The sequence below is a fragment of the Canis lupus genome, chromosome 1 (genome assembly GCF_011100685.1).
Source record: "Canis lupus familiaris isolate Mischka breed German Shepherd chromosome 1, alternate assembly UU_Cfam_GSD_1.0, whole genome shotgun sequence".
In the NCBI taxonomy this organism is placed as follows: Eukaryota; Metazoa; Chordata; class Mammalia; order Carnivora; family Canidae; genus Canis; species Canis lupus.
In genome coordinates this window covers 118,921,070-118,946,217 of record NC_049222.1, presented here as the reverse complement: position 1 = coordinate 118,946,217, position 25,148 = coordinate 118,921,070, and the positions used below count along the sequence as shown (strand labels likewise).

The 25,148-nt window shown below is 37.6% G+C and overlaps 1 protein-coding gene and 1 long non-coding RNA gene across 6 annotated transcripts in view; one reads left to right on the top strand and one right to left on the bottom strand.

Moving 5' to 3' along the window:
* Nucleotides 1-25,148, top strand: part of LSM14A (LSM14A mRNA processing body assembly factor) — a 55,417-nt gene that overhangs the window by 12,222 nt on the left and 18,047 nt on the right. For all 5 annotated transcript variants that reach the window (XM_038529428.1, XM_038529430.1, XM_038529429.1 and 2 more), the window contains exons 2-4: nucleotides 14,896-15,059; nucleotides 18,153-18,282; nucleotides 24,963-25,085. In XM_038529428.1, the coding sequence (XP_038385356.1) occupies nucleotides 14,896-15,059; nucleotides 18,153-18,282; nucleotides 24,963-25,085 (417 nt within the window). The remainder of the gene's footprint in view (nucleotides 1-14,895; nucleotides 15,060-18,152; nucleotides 18,283-24,962; nucleotides 25,086-25,148) is intronic.
* The window catches only part of LOC119869793, a 34,854-nt gene that overhangs the window by 4,509 nt on the left and 5,197 nt on the right, over nucleotides 1-25,148 (bottom strand). The gene's annotated exons all lie outside the window — the stretch shown is intronic.

The following is a 25,148-nucleotide window of genomic DNA, read 5'->3' as shown; positions in this document are numbered from 1 at the left end:
GTAGTTGAACAGCTTGATATTTAATAGAAAAAGACTGATAAAAGAAGACAATATTAAAGATATTTTATTCTTTCAGGTAAATAATGATGAGTGTAATTCAATATTCTTTTGACATCGTATGCTATAGAAATGTTTCTGGAGGGACGCCTGGGTGGCTCAGCAGTTGAGCCTTTGGCTCTGGGTGTGATCCTGTAGTATCGGGCTTCCTGTAGGGAGCCTGCTTCTCGCTCTGCCTATGTCTCTGCCTTTCTCTCATGAATAAATAAATAAAATCTTAAAAAAAAAATGTTTCAGGATCTTTCTTGTCTACAGTTTCAAAAATCCTTGTGGATAGGTTTAGCATTATTACTGTTGTTTTGTTATCGCCTCACCATCTGATTTTTTTTTTTTTTTTTTTTTTTTAGATTTTATTTATTCATGAGGGACACAGGCAGAGGGAGAAGCAGGCTCCATGAAGGGAGCCCGATGCGGACCCAATCCCGGGACTGCAGGATCGCGCCCCTAGCCAAAGGCACGTGCTAAACCGCTGAGCCACCCAGGTGTTCCATCCCTCTAAATTTTTTAGTTGCTTTTTGTTTGTACGATTCTCTGTTCATGCCATTCTCCCCAAATTTTTATTCTCACAAGTCATTATTCCCTTATGCTTAGTCGGACATTCTCATGGTTAAGGGAAAAATATGTCAGTAAATCTGCAAAGGGGCAGTCCCTGTGGCTCACCGGTTTAGCGCCACCTTCAGCCCAGGGCCTGATCCTAGAGACCCAGGATCAAGTCCCATGTGGCTCCCTGCATGGAGTCTGCTTCTCCCTCTGCCTGTGTCTCTGCCTCTCTCTCTCCCTCTCTCTCTCTCTCATGAATAAGTAAATAAAATATTTTTTTAAAAATCTGCAAATGTTAGTAATTCAAGGGGAAGAATCTTGCATGAGGAAAGCAAATGAAGTTGCAAATGAGGGGAGTTAACTGAGCAAGGTCTCAAACCTGTAATTATGAGAGATGACTTTAGATTAAAAGAAATGTAAAAATCTTTCCTCCTCCAAGTGCAAGTAAGAGTGAAGAAGATGAGTGAAGATGATGAAATGTATTAATAAAAAGGACAAGATGGCTTTGGATCTTTTAGGCAAACCAGAGGTTACTTTAACCTTTAGACTTAGAGTATTAAGGAGTTGGTTTTAAGAATGTTTGAGAAGTGAGGAGCACTCAGGTAGCTCAGTTGGTTAAGCATTCAACTCTGATTTTGGCTCAGTTCTTGATCTCAGAGTCATGAGATCAAGCCCTGCAATGAGCTCCACACTGGGCAGGGAACCTGCTTAAGATTCTCTCTCTCTCATTCCCTCTGCCTCTCCTCCCCTAGGCTCCCCCACAGAAGATAAAATAACATAAAATAAAAATATTGAAGAATGTTGAATGGTGAAAGGAAAGTCACCTGGGTTGTGAACTCTGGAGGTGGAGGTGGGTTTTTCTTAATGTTTTTTAAGATTTTATTTATTTATTTGACACAGAGAGCACACAGGTAGGGGAGGTTGTAGAGGGAAAGGCAGAAGCAAGTTCCCCACTGAGCAGAGAGCCCAATGTGGGGCTTGATCCCAGGACCCTGAGATCATGATCTGAGCCATCCAACTGCCCCTGGAGGTGGTTCTTTTAGTCTTTGGATTGCCAGTGATTGGTGTGTGATAAGTGCTGAGGCGATTGAGAATATTGCAGAGAGATGGTTGGTAGTAATGTCTGTTAGGGGTGACAGTAATGTCTGTTAATTGGATACAGGAAGAGATGATAGAGTCCAGAGACAGATGTTTTCTCTCAGTACGGTAATATTCCCTAACAAAGTAATGTGGGTGAGAATGAAGACGGGGCCAAAGAGGATAGTGCAGGTGTATAGAAAGTGAAGCTTTGTAGGGGCAGTGTTTGATGTGATTCACAAGCAGTCCCGTGTCCCTCCTCCCAAGTGAAAAATCAAGTGTGTGCTTACTACCATCCTACCATCAGGGTCTGTGCAAGGGTACTACATTGTAGAAGAGATAGCTTTATAGAAGCTACTCTTAGTATTTAAGTAATTAAATCATATTTAACAGCTTATTCCAAATATGCAGTATCTCCGGTGCTTTCAGCAAGAGTTAGTTTATGATACTGGTTGTGCAACAAGAACTGTATTTACAGATAAATATCAGAAAGAAGAAAAATGCCATGTATTACAACTTTTCACCTTTTTCCCCCCTGGTTCAGTGCTTTTGCATATGTTATTTTTTTTAAATAATGCTAGTTTTCTGTTTTCCCATCCTGTTGATGTCCATTTGTTATTTCTTTCTTTTTGATATAGTCATTCTCCCATTTTATTCTAAGTAGGTGTAATTGTATAACTTAATTCAATTCCCTTGATATTAAACATTGTTCAGTAATTTTGGAAATTGCTTACTTAATAGCTCCTTCCACTATGGAATTTATTTAAGAAATATGCAAATGTGAGCAATATGAAGGGTACAGTGTTAGATACTGAGGGAGTTGCAAAGATCATTTAGATACAGAATTTTCTCTTGATGAGTTTTTTTTTTTTTTAAGATGTATTCATTTGAGAGAGAACAAGTGGTGGGAGAGGCAGAGGGATAGGGAGAGAATCCTCAAGCAGACTCCTGGCTGAGCACAGAGCCTGATGCGGGGCTCCATTCTACAACACAGGAGATTATGATCTGAACTGAAACTAAGAGTCAGATGCTCAACCAACTGAGCTACCCAGGTGCCTGTCTCCTGAAGATCTTTCAATTCTAGGAAGGGGAAGGTATAGAGAGTGGTAGAATGCGGTGTCATTTTTAGAGAAAGAATGTATTACTTCCACCTGGAAGTATTACTGAGAGTTGTGTGATGGTTAATTTTGTGTCACCTTGCCCAGATATTTGTTCAAATATTCTGAATGTTTCTGTGATGTTTTTTGGACAAGATTAATTTTTTTATTTGATTTTTAAAAAGATTTTGTTTATTCATGAGAGACAGAGAGAGGCAGAGACACAAGCAGAGGAAGAAGCAGGCTCTATGCAGGGAGCCCCATGTGGGACTCGATCCTGGGACTCCAGGATCACACCCTGGGCCGAAGGCAGGCACTCAACCACTGAGCCACCCAGGGATCCCCAAGACAAGATTAATTTTTAGATCGGTAGACTTTAAGTAGGTTATCTCCATGATGTGAATGGGTCTCATCCAATCGGGTGATAGAACAAAGAGTGACTTTTCTGAGCAGGAAGGAATTTTGCCAGCAGACCACCTCTGGACTCAAGCCTCAACTCTTCCCTGGGTCTCTAGTCTACAAGCCTACTCTGCAGATTTTCACAAGAGCCAGTTCCTTAAAGTAAATTTGTTGGGGCGAGGGGTGGGAGGGGGAGGGGGCATGCCCTGTTGGTTCTTCTAGAGAAACCTGTATAAGCTGAAATTTAGGATGAGTGTGGAGAGAAGCTATGGTCGAAGACAGAAAACCTGCTCTGGGTATTTAGAATAATAAGCTTGGTTGGAACTGAAGCTTATATAAGTGATCTTACAAGTGATAATTGACAGAAGTTTTAACTTTAAGACTACATCAGAAATCTTATTCTAGGGGTGCCTGGTGGTACATTTGCATGAGTGTCCAACTCTTGGTTTCAGCTCAGGTCATGGTCTCAGGGTCATGAGATTGAGGCCAGTATCAGGCTCTGTGCTTGGCAGGGAGTCTGCTTGGTATTCTCTGCCCCTCCCACTCATGCTCACTAGCTCTCTCTTGCACATGTGTGCAAACCCCCCCAAGTAAATAAGTAAATCATCTTTTTTAAAGAAATCTTATTCTAGATTTGAATTTAGCCTCAGATTTCTAACTTAATTTGGCCATTTCTTGAATAATTCAGTTTTTTGTTTATTGCTCTCACATTTTGGTATTCAACAGACTTGTTTTTCTTCCTTATCAATCAGTATTGGAGCCTAATTTATAATTTTTTTCCTTTTTTTTCCCCTAATTTATAATTTTTATTTTGTATCCAAAGGTGAAGTCTTTTTGGAAAATACTAATGATGTCACTAACTGTATTTAACTATGTATGTGTATATCATTTTAAACTTACAAAACTTTGGTATTTTATATTGGAGATATTAAAATAGGAAGTTCGTCGTTATAACTCTTCCCTCTCTCCATGTAATGTGACTGTGTGTACAGGTGTTAATATACTGGTAACTAGGTTTGACACTAGTGTGATGTTCAAACTTTTATCTATTAGAAGTAGAGTTTTTTTTTTTAAGATTTCTTTTTTTTTTTTTTAAGATTTTATTTATTTATTCATGACAGAGAGGCAGAGACAGGCAGAGGGAGAAGCAGGCTCCATGCAGGGAGCCCGACGTGGGACTCGATCCCAGGTCTCCAGGATCAGGCCCGGGGCTGAAGGCGGCACTAAACCGCTGAACCACCAGGGCTGCCCAGAAGTAGAGGTTTTAAAGATACATGATTTTGCTAGATTTTGCTAGAACCTTGACCTTTTTTACATATTTTTAAAAAGACAATCATAGGATTCATATCTCAATTAATTTTTGAGCCAGAAACAGGGAGTTAATTATGTTCTTTCAGACTAAAAAAATTTTTTTCCCTATTTCCCACTCCCTTTTATTAAACATTGGCCTAAATCTTAGCCTTTTCTAGCTGGGGAATATTAAAAAAAAAAATAGAATACTTAAAACAACATAGCAACATGATGAAGTTTGGAATAGAGAGAACAGCCACTCTAGCCCAACATCTAGCCCAACTGTTATTATCATTTTGTGTTCTCTTCGAGGCTATATTTGTGTGTGAGTAGGGGGAGATTATTGAGGTGAAATTCATGTAACACAATTAACTATTATAAAGTAATATGATTCATGGGATTTAGTCTAGTCACAGTATTGTGCAACCACCACCTCACTTCAGTTTCAAAATTTTTTCATCACTTTAGAAGAATACTCCTACCCATTAAGTAATCCTTCCCCATTTCCCTTTCCCCCAGTAACAACTTAATCTGTTTTCTGTCTCTATGGCTTTTCTTATTTTAGATATACGATCGTATAATGTATGACCTGGCTTTTACTTAGCATAATGCTTCAGAGTTTCTTTCTAGTTGTAACATGTATCAGCATTTCATTCCTTTTTATGGCTGGATGATACTCTGTGTGTGTATGTGTGTGTCTAAATATAAAAAACAATTTGTATACCAATTCATCTGTTGGTGGGCATTGGGTTGTTTTCACCTTTGGGCTCTTATGAATAATACTGCTTTAAACATTCATGTACAAGTTTCTGTGTGGACATAGGTTTCTACATATGAGTGAAATTGCTGAGTAATATGGTAATTCTATGTTTAATTTTTTGAGGAACCACCAAGCCATGTTTTCCACAACAACTGTACCATTTTACATTTCTACTTGCATGTCAAGGATTCCTATTTCTCTATATCCCGGGCCAGTATTTGTTACTTTGTTTTATTATTACAGCCATTCTAGTAGTTTTGAAGTGGCATTTCATGAAAGTTTTGATTTGTAGTAACATAATGACCAAGAATTTAAGCCTTTTTTCACAAGCTTGTGGACTGTTTGTGTATCTTTTTTTTGAGAAGTGTCTCTTCAGGTTTTTGCCCAGTTTTAATTGGGTGGTTTGTCTTTTTGTTGTTGAGTTGTTAAGAGTTCTTTATATATTCTAGATATTAAGCCCTTGTATTTGACTTGCAAACATTTTCCTATTTCATAACTTGTCTTTTACCATTCTTGATATTGTTGTTGTGGTTTTTTTTTTAAGATTTTATTTATTTATTCATGAGAGACAGAGAGAGAGAGAGAGAGGAAGGAACAGACACAGGCAGAGGGAGAAGCAGGCTCCATGCAGGGAGCCTGGCGTGGGACTTGATGCTGGGTTTCCAGCATCACACCCTGGGCTGACGGCGATGCTAAACCGCTGAGCCACCTGCCCTCGATATTGTTCTTTGATGCACAAAATGTTTTGATTTTTATGAAGTAAAATTTATTTTTTCTTTTGTTGCTCATACTTACAGTGTCAAATCTAAGAATCCATTGTCAAATCTGAGGTCTAAAGATTTACTCCTGTGTACTCTTAATAGTTTTACGGGTTTGGTTTATATTTAGATTGTTGACCCACTTAAAGAAAAACTGTGTGGGGCGCTTGGGTGGCTTGGTCGGTTGATTGTCAGACTCTTGGTTTCTGCTTGGATCATAATCTCGGGGTCGTGAAATCGAGCCTCTTGTTTGGCTCTACCCTTAGCACAGAGTCTGCCTAGGATTCTTTCTCTCTTCCTCTCCCTCCCTCCCTCCCTCTCTCTTTCTCTCTCTCAAATCAATCAGTCTTTAAAAATGAAAAAAAAAAATGTGCTTTTCCTCTGCTCACCAGTTAATTCAATCGTTCTGGCCACCACATGTTCAGTAACATCAACATCAACCAATTCTCCCAGCTTCCTCTGGACACCCACTGGGTATCCTGTAATTTAAATCAGTTCTGACTCTGTCTATCTGAAGTTAGTATCAGATCTCACAGGTTAAGGGCTCAGTCCCACAAGACAACCCATCCCAGCCTACTTCACACGCCAGTCTCAAGTTGCAAGTTATTAACTATACTTCTGACCAACTGGCTATAAATTGGGGCATCCCATGACACCCTCCTTGGTTTGATCATTTGCTAGAATGGTTCACAGACCTCGGAAACCAGCTTACTTATTAGATTACCAGTTTATTATAAGAGGATACAACTCAGGAACACCCAGATGGAAGAGCTACATAGGGCAAGATACATGGGAAGAAGTGCGGTGATCATGTCTTCTCTGGTGAGTCATCCTCCCAGTATCTCCACATGTTCACCAACCAGCAGCTCTGTAAACCCCAAAGGTTAGGAATTTTTATGGAGGCTTCATCATGTGGGTGGCATGATCAATTATCAACTCCACCTGCAGCTGCTCTCCCCTCCCCAAAGGATGGTCTTTTCTGGTGACCAGTCCTTTTTTATGGAGCTATCCTGGAGCCCTCCAAGAGTCACCTCATTAGAACAAAAGATGTTCTTATGGCCCAGGAAATTCCAAGAGATTGAGGAGCTTTGCATTAGGAACCAGGATCAAAGACCAATATTAGAATTAAAGATGCTCTTAGTTCCTTTGTTTTTTAGGAAGTTAAAAAGACTTTAGGAGCTCTGGCCAGGAGCTGGAGATAAAGATCAAATATATATTTCTTATATCACAGCATCACACCTGCTTTGAGTAATTTTTGCTTTGGAATAAGGTAGAGTTCCAGTCTCCCTTTTTTTGTATATGATCATCCAATTGTCCCAAAGCCATTTTTTAAAAAAAGATTTTACTTATTTGAGAGGGAGGGAGGGAGAATGAGAGAGCGTGCATACACAAGCAGGGGGGAGAGGCAGAGGGAGAAGCAGGCTCCCCACACTGAGCAGGGAGCCCAACTTGGGGCTTGATTCCAAGACCCTGGGATCCTGACCTGAGCCCTGAGCCGAAGGCAGACACTTAAGCAACTGAGCCACCCAGGCATCCCCCAAAACCATTTTTGAATAGACTATTCTTTCCCCCATTGAATATTTTTGGACTCTTATCTAAAATTAGTTGGCCATAGATGTTTATTTCTAGACTGTTCCAGTCCATAAATCCTTATGCTAGTACCACACTGTTTTGACTGCTTTGTAAGTTTTGAAATTGGGAAGTACGAGTCCTCCAACTTTTTCATGAATTTAGTTTGTTTTTTCCATTTCAAGGGGAATGGGTTATAATTTTCGTTGGAATTGCACTGAATCTGTAGCACACTCTGGGGAACACTGTAATCCTATTTTTTTCTTTGTTTCTTTTTTTTCTTTTTTTTGGATTTAAAAGATTCAGTCTTTTAAATGTGAATGTACTATCAGGGGCAGGAGGAGGAGGGCAGAGAGAGAGAAACAGACTAACATGGGTTTCAGTCCCAAGACCCTGAGGTCCTGACCTGAGTTGAATCAGCCGCTTAACTAACTGAGCCACCCAGGCACCCTGGGAGCGTTGTAATCTTAAGTCTTCCAGTCCATGAACATAGGATGACCTTCAAGCAGAGCTTCCATTTATTTAGCTGCTCTTTAATTTGTTTCAGCAGTGTTTTGTAATTGTCAGTATACAAGCCTTTTACTTCCTTGGTTGAATCTATTCTTAAATATTTTATTCATTTGGATAGTACTGTGAGATTGTTTTCTTAATTTCTTTTTTATTGATCATTATTGTGTACATACACAGTTGAGTTTTGTGTGTTGATAATGCACCAAGTGCTTTGCTGAATTCATTTATTAACTCTAGTTTCATTTAGTTTTTTCATGGATTCTATATATGTAGAATTCCCATATATGGAATCGTGTCATCTGCAGAAAGAGTTTTACTTCTTCCTCTCCAGTTTGGATGCCTTTTATTTCTTTATCTTGCTAATTATGCCGTCTGGGACTTCTTGTACATTGACTAGCAGTGATGAAAGTGAACACACTTGTTTTGTTTCTGATCTTAGGGGAAAGTTTTCGATCTTTTACCGTTAAATATGATGTTAGCTATTAGTGTTTTATATATGCCATTTATCCTGTTGAGGAAATTTCTTTTTATTCCTTGTTTGCTAAATGTTTTTATCACAAAACAGTGTTAAATTTTGTCAGATACTTTTTCTGCATCTATTGAAATGATTGTGTTGGGTATTTTCCCCCTTTGGTCTATTAATGTGGTGTGTATTACACTGTTTTGTTTTGTTTTTTTAAATGTTATCTTTGTCTGACTTTGGTGTCAGGGTAATGTTGGCCTCAAAGAATGTATTAGGACAAGTTCCCTTTTCTTCCCTTTTGGAGAAGTTTGAGTAGAGTTAGTACTGTTTCTTCTTTAAATGTTTGCTAAAATTCACCAGGGAAACCATCTAGTTGGAGGTTTTTTATTTCTGCTCCGATCTCTTTACTTGTTATAACTGTTGAGATTTTCTGTTTCTTCTTGAGTTGGTTTTGGTAATTGATGTTTGTAGGGATTTCTCTATTTCATCTAGATTTTCTAAACAAATACCAAATTGGTATTTGTAGTTTTTTCTTAAAAACCTTTTAAAGTCCATGAAATTGAAAAAAATAAATGAATTCCATGAGATTGGTAGTAATGTCCTTGCTTTCATTTCTGATTTTAGTTAATTTGCATTTTCTCACCTTTTTCCCTTAGTCTTTCTAGCTAAAGGTTGGTCGATTTTATCTTTTCAAAGAAGCTACTTTTGGTTTTGTTGATTCTGTTTTTCTCTTCTATGTGTTGTTAATCTCTGCTCTAATCTCTTATTTCTTTCCTTCTGGATTTGAGTTTAGTTTGCTTTTTTGTTTTGTTTTGTTTTTTTAAGATTCTTATTAATTTGAGAGAGAGAGCGTGTATGCATAAGTGGGGGGTGGAGGGCATGAAGGAGAAGTAGGCTCTAATCCCAGGACCTGGGATCATGACCTGAGCAGAAGGCTGGTGGTTAACCCACTGAGCCACTCAGGTGCCCCTAGTTTCCTCTTAATCTAATGTTCCTTACGGTGTAAAGTTGATCTGATATATATTTTTTAAGATTTATTTATTTGAGGGGCACCTGGGTGCTCACTCAGTGGTTGAACATCTGTCTGCCTTTGGTTCAGGTCATGATCCCAGGGTCCTGAGATCAAGTTCTGCATTGGGCTCCCTGTGGAGAGCCTGCTTCTCCCTCTGCCTAGGTCTCTGCCTCTCAGAAATAAATAAGTAAAATCTTAAAAAAAAAAAAAATGGTGTATTTATTTGAGAGAGCATGAGCGGAGGGAGAGAATCTTCAAGCAGACTCCCTGCTGAGCACAAAGTCCAAAATGGGGTTAAGTCCCATGACCCACGAGGTAAATGATCTGAGCTAAAGCCAAGAGTCAGAGACTCAACTGGTTGAGCTATCCAGGTACCCTGAGATTTTTTTTTTCTTAATGTGATTACAGCTATAAATTTCCCTCTTGTGTATGGCATTCTTTACATCCATGATTTTGGCATGTTGTATTTTTTCATTTTGTCTCAATTTTTCTGTTTCCCTAGTGTGATTTCTTCACTCATTGTTTTTTTGTTTTTTTGTTTTTTAAGATTTTATTTATTTATCCATGGGAGACACAGAGAGAGACAGAGGAACAGACACAGGCAGAGGGAGAAGCAGGCTTCCATGCAGGGAGTCCAATGTGGGACTCAATCTCGGGTCTCCAGGATCATGAAGGGGGCGCTAAACCGCTGAGCCTCTCGGGCTGCCCAAGAGTGTATTATTTAATTTCCAGGTCCAGTTTCCTTTTCATTGATGTCTAGATTTATTCTACTGTGGTCAGAGAGGATACTTTGTAAAATTTTGTGTGGGTTTTTTTTTTTTTTCCATTTATTGAGAGTTAAGTTTGACCTCCCATGTGGTCTATCCTGAGGAATGTTCCATTTACAATTACGAATAATGTATATTGTGCTGTTTTTGATTGGGGAGAAGGATAATCTGTTGCTTTTAAAAACTTTGAAGACACTACTGGGGAAGTGCTTTGGCCCTTGAGGGGTGAAACTGTGGTCCCTTCTGAATTGTCAGGTAGTTCAGATCATACAGCCCTGGATTTTGTGGGATATGCTTCCTGCTGCCCACCTTGTATTAGCAATGCTGCAGTAGGAACATGAGCCACATCCCCGTAGCTGCCATTTGTGGAGATAGGAGTTAATGAATGCTAATAGCTAGCCACTTACGTAAAATGCTACACTACACCACAGGTTAACAGCCTTTCTTCATCAAGTACTTTCATGGATGGTGCAAGTGTGTGATTTGACACCATAGTTCCAAAATGGCTTATTCAGACTTCACGTGCCAAGGCAATAGTTGTTTCGGGATGGGACCCATTCCTGGATCTTCCTACTCTGTCTTCATATCAGACACATCTATGTTTCTATTTTAGGTAGTTGTAATCTTTTAAAAATTACTGTTTCATAATCTACCTCATATAACATGTTTAATGTTACTATATATTCAACTTTTTTAATCTTTTTTTTTTTTTTAAGTTCCTCTTTACCATTACTTGCCTGGTAACTTCCAAATTGGTCTTCTGCTTCCATTTTCATTTTGTTTTCCATAGTCATAGAAGGACAAATACTGTAGAATGGAGGTTGCCAGAGGGTGGGGGGGTGGGGGAAGTGAAGAATCTTGGTTCTGCAACTATAAAGTTTCAGCTAAGCAATATGATAAAATTCTAGATTTCTGCAGCATTTTGCTATACAAATACTGAACTGTTAAAATAATAGCATTAACAAAAATGCTGGTGGTGAAGTATACCTAAAAAACTTGTTGGTCAGCTTCAGAGAAAAATTGAAAGCCTGATGGAAGAAGATGGAAGAATGGAGGCTTATTGCTGGAGACCAGGAGAGTGCATCAAGATCGGGGAGAACCATGCATTAAGCACTTTTAAAACTAATTGTGTATGGGACGCTTGCGGGGCTCAGCGCTTGAGCGCCTGCCTTCAGCCCAGGGCATGACCCTGGGGTCCTGGGATCGAGTCCCGCCTCGGGCTCCCTGCATGGAGCCTGCTTCTCCCTCTGCTTGTGTCTCTGCCTCTCTCTCTCTTTCTGTGTATCTCTCATGAATAAATAAATAGATCTTTTTTTAAAAAAAAAAGAATTGTCTGTTAGAAATACTAAATCTGATCAAACCAGTCTCCATCATTAGAGCATGTTTCTCATACTCTTGGTCTGTGCAATTAATTCATTCTCGATGGGCTCTATTTTCATACTTTTTCATTTTCCTCTTTCTGTATGAAAGAGATTTTCTTCATACCATGTTTTGGAAAATATGCCCTTAGTTTTCAACTTTCTTGTTGGTTACCTTTAGGACCTCAAATAACAAAATTTTAAGTCTACATATATTAATTTATCAACTTTCCAAAATTATCAAGTGATTCTCTGCTATAAGAGATGAGAGTATTAATTTATGTATTTCCTTTTGTGTTTTCCTCTATTTCCACTCATCTTCATCTTCCAATTTTTGTTAGAATACTATGTGATAAACCATCTTGACTTATTTTGTCAATATGTAACCTAACAGCTTTTTTCAGAACCATTAAACTTACATTCTAAGACCATAATTTGTGTGCTTAAATGAATTTATTCATCTTTTATTTATTTAAATTCAATTAATTAACATATGGTGTATTATTAGTTTCAGAGGTAGCGTTCAGTGATTCATCAGTTGCATATAACACCCAGCGCTTATTACATCAAGTACCCTTCTTAATGCCTGTCACCCAGTTACCCCATCCCACCATTTACCTCCCCTCCAGCAACCCTGTTTCCTAGAGTTAAGTCTCTTACAGTTTGTCTCCCTCCCTTCACCTATGATCCTGTTTTGTTTCTTAAATTCCACATATGAGTGAAATCATATAACTTGTCTTTCTCTGATTGACTTATTTCACTTAGCATAATATCCTAGTTCCATCCATGGCATTGCAAACGTGTTCTTCAAAGACTCTTATTTTTTGTTTGATGCTACTGTTTCTGGGAGTTCTTTAATTTGATATAGCAAAAGATAAATCTCTATAGTTTATAGTGCACTAAATCTTTTTCTGGAAATAGAGTGAAACCTTTTGATCAAATTTAGGTCTTCATGTCAGGAAGTTTCTATTATATCTTTAAGTATATTTTCTTTTATTCTGTTGTCTGGATATGCGTAACAGTCATCTTTCAACCCAGGCGCCACAGTAAAGCAGTTCTTTCTGAAATTTTCTTCCATTTCCTGTGACAAATATTAATCCTGAATGGGTTTTCTTCATCTGTCTAGTGAATACATGGGAATAGTTTGAATGGTTTTGTTAGGCCTTGGAAAACCTAATGGAGCGTGTCAGTGGTTTTTATACAAGGAGAACTTTGAGGAGGGTGCTAGGATGGCTCAGTCAATTAAGCATCTGCCTTCAGTTCAGATCATGATCCCAGGGTCCTGGTATTGAGCCCCACACCGGGCTCCCCTGCTGTAAGGTGAGTCTGCTTCTCCCTCTCCCTTTGCCCCTCCGTCACCGCTTGTGTGCACTCTCTCTCACACTCTGCTTGCTCTCTCCAATAAGACTTTGACTTTTCCTCCCCCTACTTCAAGATGAATTAGCCTGTTCTGAGGCCTGAGACTGTATACATTGTGTACTGGTGCTGCTTTTGCTGCTGCTCCTGAGGTGAGAGGTGGTATTGATTTATATGTAATTTTCTTAATCTTGATTTTTCTGACTCTTAAGCCTTCCTGTCTTTGCTTTTACTTTTCTTTTCTTTTCTTTTCTTTTTTTTTTTTAAAGATCGTATTTATTCATTCATGAGAGATGTGGAGACACAGGCCGAGGGAGAAGCAGGCTTCCTCCAGGAGCCCAGTGTGGGACTCGATCCCAGGACCCTGGGATCATACCCTGGGCTGAATATCCTTCCTTTCATATAAAGGACAAAATAAGAACCTTGTCACTTACTCCTGCCCTTATATAGTACTCTTTGGCCACTGGGGGAAGAGAAAATTCAACTAGGGTATTCTACATCTTTCCCCTTGCCACATCAGTGTTCTGTCCTCATCTACCAATATGGAGGTCCCAGTGAAAATTTTTCAGGATATGGTGTATATGGATTCTCAGATTGGTCTTCCTTTTTGGACTAACTCATTCAGTATTGGAGTAATACTTTTAAATAAAATGTCGTGGTATAAGTCTGAGATTTAGTTTCGGGGTATTTTAACTCTCTTTGTCTATTCAGTTTTAGGGAAGAATATTCTTCTGCAAGCCTACATCTATGCCACCATCTTTCTGGAAGCATAATGAGTAATAGACTTTTTAACATAAAGGAGGGAAGCATTATTTAAAAGGAAGTAACATTCATATTTAATTTAGCCCTGGATCAATTCTGCAGAAAAATGCATGCATTCAAAATGCCATACAATGTTAAGGGGTTTACTCCCTCTAGGACACTTCCCCCGACTCAAGATTTTATTTGTTTATTGGAGATAAGAGAGATAGTGACACGAATAGTGTGAAAAAACCTGAGCTGGGAGGAGAGAGAGGAGCACGCTCCGCACTGCGCAGAGAGCCCAACACAGGGTTCAGTCCCAGAACCCTGGGATCATGACCTGAGCCAAAAGCAGATATTTAACTGCGCCACCCAGATGCGCAGAGGAATTGGTTTTAAAATGCAGATTTCTGGACTCTTCCTCAGAAAGTCTGTTTCACTGGATTTGAATAGGATCCTAGAAATCTTTTTAGCCAGCTTACCCTGGTACAACTGGTCCGCAGTTTAACGTTGAGTAATGCTCTCTTAAGTGTTGAAATAATCAGATTTAATTATGAGATAGGTATTTTAGGTAACTAGGGCATTTCAGGCTGTCCCCTGGGGCTGAATACCTGACAGCTGTTTGGCTTGGCTTCTCAGAGGACCTACTACTCACTGAGATAGATGTTCTCTTTGTTGTCTTCTCTTAATCCAAAAGCTCAATTTCCCAAACTTTGGGATTTTGTGGACGGGGTAAACTTTCACTTGCCATTCCACCCCCCACAACAAGAAATCTCACATAAGTTTGCCAATTTTTTATTTTGCTGAATGATCACATTAAAAATAAATCAACAATGAAAGAACAGACATTTTTAACACCTCCTCTCACCACAACCACTAAAGATAAAAATAAATAAAAATGTAGGAAGAACAGCACTTCATAATACAGATTGTCTTTTAAATTGAGTACTTTTAGCTCTAGGCAAAACCCACTCTATTTTCCTCTTTTTTTTAAACAAAATTTTTAATCTACAGATTGAGTATTTTCTCACAGATGACATTTAAGAACTGCTGTTTATTGATACTTGGAAGATTGCATTTCTAAGAGACACCTGACTATGATGAGTATACATATATCTCACATCCTTTGTTTTCTCACCAGTTCGGTCCTTTGGTACAGAAGACAGACCAACAGATCGTCCAATACCACCTCGCGATGAAGTCTTTGAATACATCATATTCCGTGGGAGTGATATTAAAGACCTCACTGTTTGTGAGCCACCAAAACCACAATGTTCTTTGCCTCAGGACCCAGCTATTGTTCAGGTAACTGATAGTAAATTGTCTTGGAGTGCAAGAAAACTTCAAGTACATGTCTATTCTTGGGTTTTTGGTTTTGGGGTTTTTTTCCCCCCTCAATTGAGTGTTCCTTTGCTTATCACCTCTCTATCTCTCATGAATAAATAAATAAAATCTTAAAAGACAAAACAAATACATGGGATCCCTGGGTGGCTCAGTGGTTTAGTGCCTGCCTTCGGCCCAAGGCGTGACCCTGGATACCCAGGATCAAGTCCCACATCCGGCTCCCTGCGTGGAGCCTGCTTCTCCCTCTCCTCTGCCTGTCTCTGCCTTTTCTCTGTGTGTCTCTCATGAATAAATAAATAAAACCTTTTAAAAAATAAAAAAAAAACAAATACATGATGTCTTAAAGATTGTTGATTATGAATTAGACAGGATATTCATTATAGTGCTTGTTTACGTGATAATTTGAAGTGTATGGAAACTGCCTAGATTTTATTATAGTAGCAGAGGAAGCAGATTGACATAGGAGTGTTTTCATTTTAGGGCATAACTGATTAAAAGCTTATGGCCTTTAATCAGCTGGTTTTCCTCCTGGATCTGTTTTCTTATCAGCCCTTTTTCTTTCCAGTCTTTGGTCATTTGCACTAAAATAGACTTGTTGATTGTCTTTTTTTTTTTTTTTTTTTTTTTAAGTAAATACTTCTACATTTTTTAAAATTAACTTTCCCTGTTGAATGCTGTGATAAAATCTTAGTTTTCCACAAAACAGATTCTTCGAATATATATTCTCTTGCAAAAGATTTGTCTTACTTCAAGTATTAAAATACTTAATGAAGGGGCGCCTGGATGGCTCAGTTAATTGTCTGCCAATAGCTCAAGGTCAAGATCACAAGAGTCCTGGATTGAACCCCATGTTGGGCCCCCTGCTCAGTGGGGAGCCTGCTTCTCCCTCTTCCTCTGCTATTTCCCCTGCTTGTGCGCGCTCTCTCTGTCAAATAAACAATAAATAAAATCTCTTAAAAAGTAAAATAAAATACCTAGTGAACTCTTCTAAAGAAAATAGTAAGTGGTATATAAAATTAAAATGAAAAAATAAAGAGGGGCTCCTGGCTGACTCAATTGGTGGAATATATGACTCTTGATCCCAGGGTTATAGGTTTGAGCTCCATGTTTGAGTATAGAAATTTTACTTAAAAATCTTTCCCAAAAATGGAAAAAAGAGAAAGTACTTTTTAACATTTACTTAATATTTATCTTTCCTGAATATAAGTTTTTTAATAAGAAATAGTTAAATTTATTCTTAAAACATAAACTGGAAAAATTCTCTTCTCTACCCCACTCCTTGTTAAGTCTAATTTTTAAGAAAGTAAATCTGAAGGCACCCTGAGAAAATGTTAATTTTCTTAAGTGGAGGGAGAAAAGACACATTTTAATAGAGATAGCTTACACCAAAGAGTGATGTTAGCTGACTGACTGATAGTTCTCCAGGGAAATAGTTACTTAAGTTACCAACTTTATGGAATAAGAAGAACCCAGAAAACATAAGTCAAACTGTTTTTTTTTTTTTTTTTTAAGATTTTATTATTTATTCATGAGAGAGAGAGAGAGAAAGAGGAACAGACACAGGCAGAGGGAGAAGCAGCCTCCATGCGGGGAACCTGATGTGGGACTCAATCCCAGGACTCCAGGATCACGCCCTGGGCGGAAGGCAGGCACCCTGGGCGGAAGGCAGGCGCTAAACTGCTGAGCCACCCAGAGATCCCCAAAACTGGTATCGAATGACTTCTAGCCACCATAAATTTTGACTTTTGATCTCTTTTTTTTTTTTTTTTAAGATTTTATTTATTTATTCGTGTGAGACACAGAGAGAGGCAAAGACACAGGCAGAGGGAGATACAGGCTCCATGCAGGGAGCCCGACATGGGACTCGATCCAGGTCTCCAGGATCAGGCCCTGGGCTGAAGGCGGTGCTAAACCGCTGAGCCACCTGGGCTGCCCTACTTTTGATTTTTTTTTTCTTTTTTCTTTTTTTTTTTTATTCATGAGAGACCGAGAAAGAGAGGCAGAGACACAGGCAGAGGGAGAAGCAGGCTCCATACAGGGAGCCCGACGTGGGACTCGATCCCAGGTCTCCAGGATCACACCCCCAGCTGCAGGCGGCGCCAAACCGCTGCACCCCTGGGGCTGCCCTACTTTCGATCTTTTGATTCATATATCCAATAGTATTTATTGAGCATCTACCATGTGCCTGATACTAACAACGAGCACACAGAAAAATAACATCAGTGAGCTTATATCCTTTTGGTCATTAGTACACTCCATATTTGTATTATGAGTATTTTATATTAAGATAAATGAATATGTAGTATGCATATATATATTCTATAATACATTTTAGGTTTAGTAAACTGAAATTTTTATGTTGTAATGTTCTTTAACTTAATGATAAAAATAATATAAAATGTAAATGGTCTTGGGGCACCTGGGTGGCTCAGTTGGTTAAGCATCTGACTCTTGATCTGATCTCAGCTCAGGTCTTGATCTTAGGGTTGTGAGTTTAAGCCCTGCATTCAGTAGGCTCCATGCTAGATGTAGAGCCTGCAATCAATCAATAAGTAAGTAAGTACATACATACATACATACGTACATAGTCTTGTGTAGGGTAGCTTTTTCTGCATCTCTTTCCTATAAATTTAATAGTGCACCTCAAATGATTGAAATAAGAGCAGAATCACAGGTAGGATACCTTATTTTTGTAAGCACCAGACTAAAACTCAGTATAACCAAATGTAATTTTTCCCATGTTTTTTCAAACAAAGCTACTTATTCAGTTAACTTTTTTCAGTTCTTTGCCTAAACATGTTATAAAACTCTTAACTCTGCTTAACTGTAGAAAAATACATTTATAAGTCACATCAAGTATAACTGGCCCATATATACAAATATTGAAATCAAGAGGTGGTTAAACCTTTGATATTAAATGCATGTTGTTAAGTTATAATTGCTTTTATATCTAGTAATTATAAAGTTTTCTTTCAGAAAGTAAATATTTGTGGGGTTTTTTATTATATACATGTTGTATAGAGCCTGGAAAAATAACCCATGGTCTTTCTTCAGTCTTCACTAGGCTCATCTACTTCCTCATTCCAGTCAGTGGGTTCCTATGGACCTTTTGGCAGGATGTCAACATATAGTCAGTTCAGTCCAAGTTCATTAGTCGGGCAGCAGTTTGGTGCTGTTGGTGTTGGTATGTTGTACTTTTTTCTTTTTCTTTGTTTTTTTAAAATTTACCTGTCTTTACCACAAATTTACAGACATGTTATTTGGTGTTCCTTTTGTAACATATTATTTTAAAGGCTTTATTTAATGTCCTTGATAATTAGTGGTTCCATGAAGGTCATCTCTCAAAATAGTCACAGTTTTTTTAAGCCTAGATCTATTCAGTTGCCAAATATCATTGAATGTTATTTTAAATTTACATAAGATTATCCATTTGAAAGAAGCTTTTTTTTTTTTCCCCGGGGTGCCTGGCTGGCTTGGTTGGAAGACATACAGTTCTTAATCTCAGGATCATGAGTTCGAGCCCCATGTTGGCTGTAGAGATTGCTAAAAAATATAATCTAATTTTTAAAAGTAATAATAATAAAATAAGCATTATTTTCCAACAGGATAGGTTTTCAAAAAGGGGATTGGAGGTAATGCTGTTATTATTGGAGAATAATAATGCCACTTAAAGAGTATTTATATTAGGTGTTAGGTGGAAAGATAATTACATATAGCATGTTTGAGGGTATTATGCTTTGTTTATTATAACAATGTTTTAGAAACATTAACTCTCTAAGGAGAAAGCTAGATATAATCAGATCAGCTCCATGTTCTGTTTTTAGAGCTGTGCATTTTAGCTCTTCAGTACACCTTTACTGAAATTTTCATGGTAAAGAATAACTTTTTAAATCTCAAATCCTAATCCTTAATCTTTCTTAGTTCAATTGAAATAACCATTTATCAGTTTACCTTGTTTCTCTGAATCACAAATCCAATTTCAGGTATATCTTGAAACCCATTAGTATGTTAACAAGTTTTGTTAAAATTAATTCCTTTTTATAAATATACTTTTTATGTAGTTGTGACTTTTCAAGTAATGTAAATGTTTCACTTATTCATAAAATCAAAAAGGGTGGGAAAAAATAAATCCTTAAATTGGATATATACACACAACTGGTGCTAAATATATATCAAATTGATAGTATAACCACACAGAAAAAAAGAATTTAAGTAACTTTTACACTCTTGGTAGGGATATATTGTAAGAACAAATAGAACTGTAAAAAAAACATTGGCTAAGTGTTTGTAATTGGTAGTGGTATTGGTGGTGTTAATTTTGAAACTGTTTTGTATGTGTTATAGGATAGGGCAAATGACTAATAATATATTGATGTTATTGGGAAATGCTGTTCTTTCCATGGAGAAAGGAGATAGAAATATAGAGGTAGGGAAGAACCCTGTGGTGTTGAATGTGAATTGGAAGCATGAATGTGAACTTGTTTTTTAAAAACTGGTTACTTCCTAACTCTTCATAGAAAGGACCTAGAAGCAGTGATACCTGTGTAGCAAAGAATATGTGTAGACCCAGTTCTTGGTTTCTAAGTACCATTTCCCACTAGAGGGAACATGGGCCCCTTGAAAGCGGGGGAAACAATGCTCTTTTTTTTTTTTTTAAGTAATCTCTACACCCAATGTGAGGCTCAAACTCATGGCCCCAAGATTAAGAGTTACATACACTTTCAACTGAGCCAGCCAAGTGCCCCAACAATGCTCTTTTTTTTTAATCCGAAAAGTGCCAGCTAATAAATAGAAGGTTGGGTAGATATAGAAAATCACCATTTTTGTAATATTTAGTTTATGAATTAGCAAGGATTATCAGTGGATGCTAAAAATCATTGGGTGAACAGTATTGGGCAGAATGTTAGAATGGCCTTAAAGAATCCCACAGTTAATTAATTACACAGGGGACAACATCGTGCCTTAATAATGGAGACGTCTGGTCACCATTTTAATCAAGTCATAAAGTTTGGCATTGCCATAGTTAACAAGTATCTCCTAATGTGATGATATAGGAAGGAGGTAAGTCCATTTTTACCCTGTTAGCTGTAACTATTAGTATCCTATTCTAAGGGTTTAAATGAGGGACATTGTAAATTATCCTTTTGAGACTCCTTTCACTAAATTGAATAGTTGGCTAACATTGAGATTATTACTGTACTTACTTCATACATTACTGTGAAGTTTGCATGACTTAACAGGTTTTAAGAATTACAATAGGGTCTAGCACATAGTGTTACATAGTAAATACTGTTTCTGCCATTCTTCAGAGCCTGCTCTTCTAACCAGAGTATCTATTTCTTATAAATGTTTTTATCTAATTTTAATATTATTGGGAATTGCTAGTTAACTGTTCTTTGGGCAGACGGTTTTGTTTGTATTTTCTGTGTCAGTTGAGTAGCTTTTGTAGTAGAAGATTATTTTTCATTTGTTGATTTCCATATTGGTAAGATAATTTGTGGAGTGACTAGAGAGCTATATATAATATTTAGAAGTTGTTAAATGAGGAGGAGGAGGAAAATTGGAGCATTGACTAAGGTAGTAGGTGTTTTTTAGAAAAGGAGAAACCCAGATATGGTTTGTGTTGGCACAGATTAAGCCAGACTTTAATAAATCCCTAGCGCAATTAATCCTTGAACAAATGGGTTTGAACTGTGCAGATTCACTTATGTGTGGGTTTTTCCCAATAAAGACATTAGGAAATGTATTTTTGCTACCTTATGATTTTTTTTAAGATATTTATTTGAGCAAAAAGAGTACATGCATGAGCAGGTAGAAAGGCGGAGAGGAAGAGAGAATCTTGAGCAGAAACTGGCCTCAGTCTCACGACCCTGAGATCATAACCTGGGCTAAAACCAATAGTTGGATACTTAACTAACTCAACCACCCAGGTGTCCCCATATGATTTCCTTAATAACATTTTCTTTTCTCTAGCTTACTTTAATATTCTGACTTAAAAAGGAAGTTTAAATCAGGGAAACACTTGCTATTTTAGGGAAAAATTTTCTCCATTTTAGTGTTTATATATTATAGTCTTTTTATAGGGTTTTTTTTTTTTTTTTTTTTTTTTTTTGCAGCTTATATCATATGAAGGATTACTATCTATAGGGCTTCCAGAAATAAGAACCTACAACCCAGCAGAAAGAGAAGGCAGGTGTTAGGAACTAATAATTAACTTTGCCTTTTTCAGAAAGAAAGGAATACAAATGTCCCCTAAACATGGAAAAATGATTAAATTTCGTTAATAATAAGATACATAAATTAAATTTGTACTGAGACACTATTTCTCAGTATCAGTTTGGAAAAAGCCCAAAAGTTTGAGTATATGTATACTTTTTTTCAAGATAGTGAGGAATCAGATATTTTTACACATTGAAAGGAGTGATACACCAGACAATTAAAACACTGTTTTGTTTTGTTTTGTTTTGTTTTGAGCTGATGCTAAAATGATTCTTAAGTGCTAAGATTTGGTCTTTATTGACTTTAATTTATGAATCCTTAGGAAAAATTAATGATCCCACAGGATCATTAGGAAGGGATAAACAGCAAAAGGAAACAGCAAAACAGCCATACCATGCTAAGTCTCATAATACACTTTGTGGATAAGACAGAGAACTAATGACTGAATAGACAGACAGATGGGTACATTTTAACTGGTTAAATAGTCAAACCATATTAGACAATGATTGTCTTAGGTCTCCAGTGTTTCATACAGATTAATTTTTAACCTCTGAGTTTGATGAACATTTAGAAGACATGCTTATGAACTTTATACATAGCATAGAGCATAAAACTTATAAACATTTAATACATTGGGGCTGACAGACTGAGGAGTGTTAAAGATCCACTTTAGTAAAGTGTAAGGGAATTAAACATTCCAGGTAAAAGGCAGATCATCAAACTGAATTAAAAAAAATTACAAGACCCAACTATATATTTTTTATAAGAAATACACTGAAAGACAGAAGGGAAAAGAATAAGAAACAGCATGTTATACCATACAAACACTAATAAAACTATATTAGACAAATTAACATCAGACAAAAAAACTTAAAGCTTTATCAGGGGTACTACCAGAGATAAAGAAGGATTGTTTCTCCTGCAGGAGACATTTGGTAACATGTGGAGACATTTTTGTTATCACAACTGAAGGATATTAGTAGTATGTAGAGGGTAGAGGCCAGGGATGCTACCTAACATCATAAAATACAGAGGTCAACTCCTCACAAAATGATAATAGTGCTAAAGTTGACAAAACTGCTCTATAAGGAAAACCACAAAATATTGCTGAGAGAAATTAAAGTTCTAAATAAATGGAGAGTTGATCCAGGCTCATTGGTTGTAAGATTCAGTATTATTACTTTCAAGTTAATATTTTTCCCAAATTGATTTACAGAGTGAACATAATCCCAATCAGAATCCCAGTAGACATCTTAAAATAGAAATTGACGGGCACTTGGGTAGCTCAGTCAGTTGGGCATCTGACTCTTGATTTTGGCTCAGGTCATGATCTCAAGGTCATGAGTTTATGCCTCATGCTGGACTCATAGCTGGAAATGGAGCCTGCTTGGGATTCTCTCCCTCTGCCTCCCCACCCCTGCTCTTCCTCTCCCTTGTTTTGTCTCTCAGAAAGAAAGAAGGGGGGAGGGAGGGAGGGAGGAAGGAAAGAAAAAGAAAAGAGAAAGAAAGGAAAGGAAAGGAGGAAGAAAGAAAGAAAAGAAAGAAAGATCGACATGCTGATTCTACTATTTATTTGGAAATATAAAACCTAGAATAGCCAAAATAGTCTTGAAGAAGAAGAAAGTTGAGGCATCTGGGTGGCTTTGAGAGTTTAAGCATCCAATTCTTAGATCTCAGCTCAGGCCTTTATTTCAGGGTCATTAGTTCAAGCCCTGTGTTGGGTTCCATGCTTGGCATGGAACCTACTGAAAAGAAGAAAGTTTGAGGTTTATTTGTGGTTTCAAGATTTACTGTAAAGTTAGAGAAATCAGAACAGTGAATTATTGATATAAGGATAGACAAATAGACCGGAAGTAAAGAATAGAGCATACAGAAATAGACTTAAATACTGATTTAAAACAGAGATGGCCAGTGCAGTTCAATGGAGAGGGGGAAATATCCTTAACCAATAATGTTCCGATATCTACTTAGAAAAAATTAACCTTGGTTCCTACCTCACACCATATGTAAAAAACAATTTGAGGGGTGCCTGGGTGGTGCAGTCAGTTAATCATCCCACTCTTGGCTCAAGTTGTGATCTCAGGGCTGTGAGATTGAGCCTCACATCAGGCTCCGTACTCATTGTGGAATTTGCTTAAAATTCTCCCTCTCCTTTTGCCCCTCCCCTCTGTTCTTTTTTTCTCTCAAATAAATCCTAAAAAAAAAATAATTTGAGATAAATCAGGCGAATTAGAGTAAGGAACTCAGAAAAGAGATGGAGGAAATAAAAATAGAGTTTGCTAATCAGAGAGCAAGCAGTGGGAGGTTAGAGGAGGTGGAGAAACAAAGCAGCATGGAGATAAGACTGTATATCATCAGAGTGGCTTATGTCTTGGTCATTGCCCAGAAAAACTAGTGATAATGGGATGGATTGCGAGCATTAGTCCCCACATTTCTGGCAATGTGGGAGGTTATGTTGGGCCTCTCCTGAGCTGGCGAGGTCTCTAGCCTAACTAGATTACACCTTCAAGGGAGTCCCATTGATTCTCATTGTCTGAGATTCTATGCTAGGTTCTGATGCCCTGTTTTAAAGGGGATATGAAGAACTAAGATTTATTAAATTGGTGGGGGTGGTGTTAAAGACTGTGGGAAGGTGAGTAATGGTTGAAGGAACTGGAGTTGCTTAGCTTGGAAATGAGAAGGTGGTGAGAGGCATGATCATGGTCTTCAAATATTTAAGTGCAGATGAGTAAACTGCTATGGAGTAGACCAGTGAAAATAAGAAAAGTGGTGAGAGAAGAGGTAAGCAAATAAGGGTAGGGCCTTATAAATTGAGGTAAGTAGTCTGAACTTTTATGTTGAGGGCAGTGGAAAGCCATCACAGGATCCTAAGCACTGTAATGTGGTTATCACATATCCGTATTTCACCAAGAGATTGTTCTGACTACCATCTTCAGGTTGGATTTAGAGGTAGGGGAAGAAGAGAAACTGAAATAGTTCCTTCTGGAGAAAACCTACATAGATTAAATAGAAGAGAACATAGCATATGAAAAGTGAATGAATGATCTGTAAGTACTGTAGAAATTTAGAGGAGATTGACATAACCTCATGTAGCAAAGAATATGGGCCCTTTGTAGGAATTTGTTATTCATATTACCAGAAGTTTTTGTGGTTGCTTTAGGCAGAATGCAGCCCCACGGTACCATCCTGGAGGGAAGCATTGAAATGAGCTGGAGTTCATTGGCTTGCCTTGGAAATGCTGGACAAGCTCTTCATAGACATGTCTGCCAATTTGGCTGTTTGTGCAGATACTCAGTATTAAAATAATTACAATACTGGTGTAGACTGTACCATTTCTGCTACTTCTCTATCCGACATGGGTCTTTGCTGTCTTAGCTCCATAAGGACAGTATTGCTGTATAAAAATTTACAGCCAAGAATGCTGGAATATATATTGGTTTGCTTTTTTCATAAAGTTTAAAAGATTTGTCAAATTACTTTTTATGCGCTTTCATTAATTTCCAGGATTATTCATTTGCATGCATGTTGCAGGGGAGGGATGGCAGCAGTTTTTATCATCATTAAAATGGTATATTACTTTATGTAATTGAAAAGTTTAAATTAAAAAATACATGTTTTTTTGTCATTAAAAAAAATCTCTTAAAGCTGGAAGCTCTTTGACATCCTTTGGAACAGAAACATCAAACAGTGGTACCCTATCCCAAAGTAGTGCAGTTGGTTCTGCCTTTACACAGGATACAAGATCACTAAAAACACAGTTATCTCAAGGTAAGCTTTTTTTTCCTTTGTATGTTTCCATTCATAACATCTTTAGTGGTCTTTGTCTTTCTC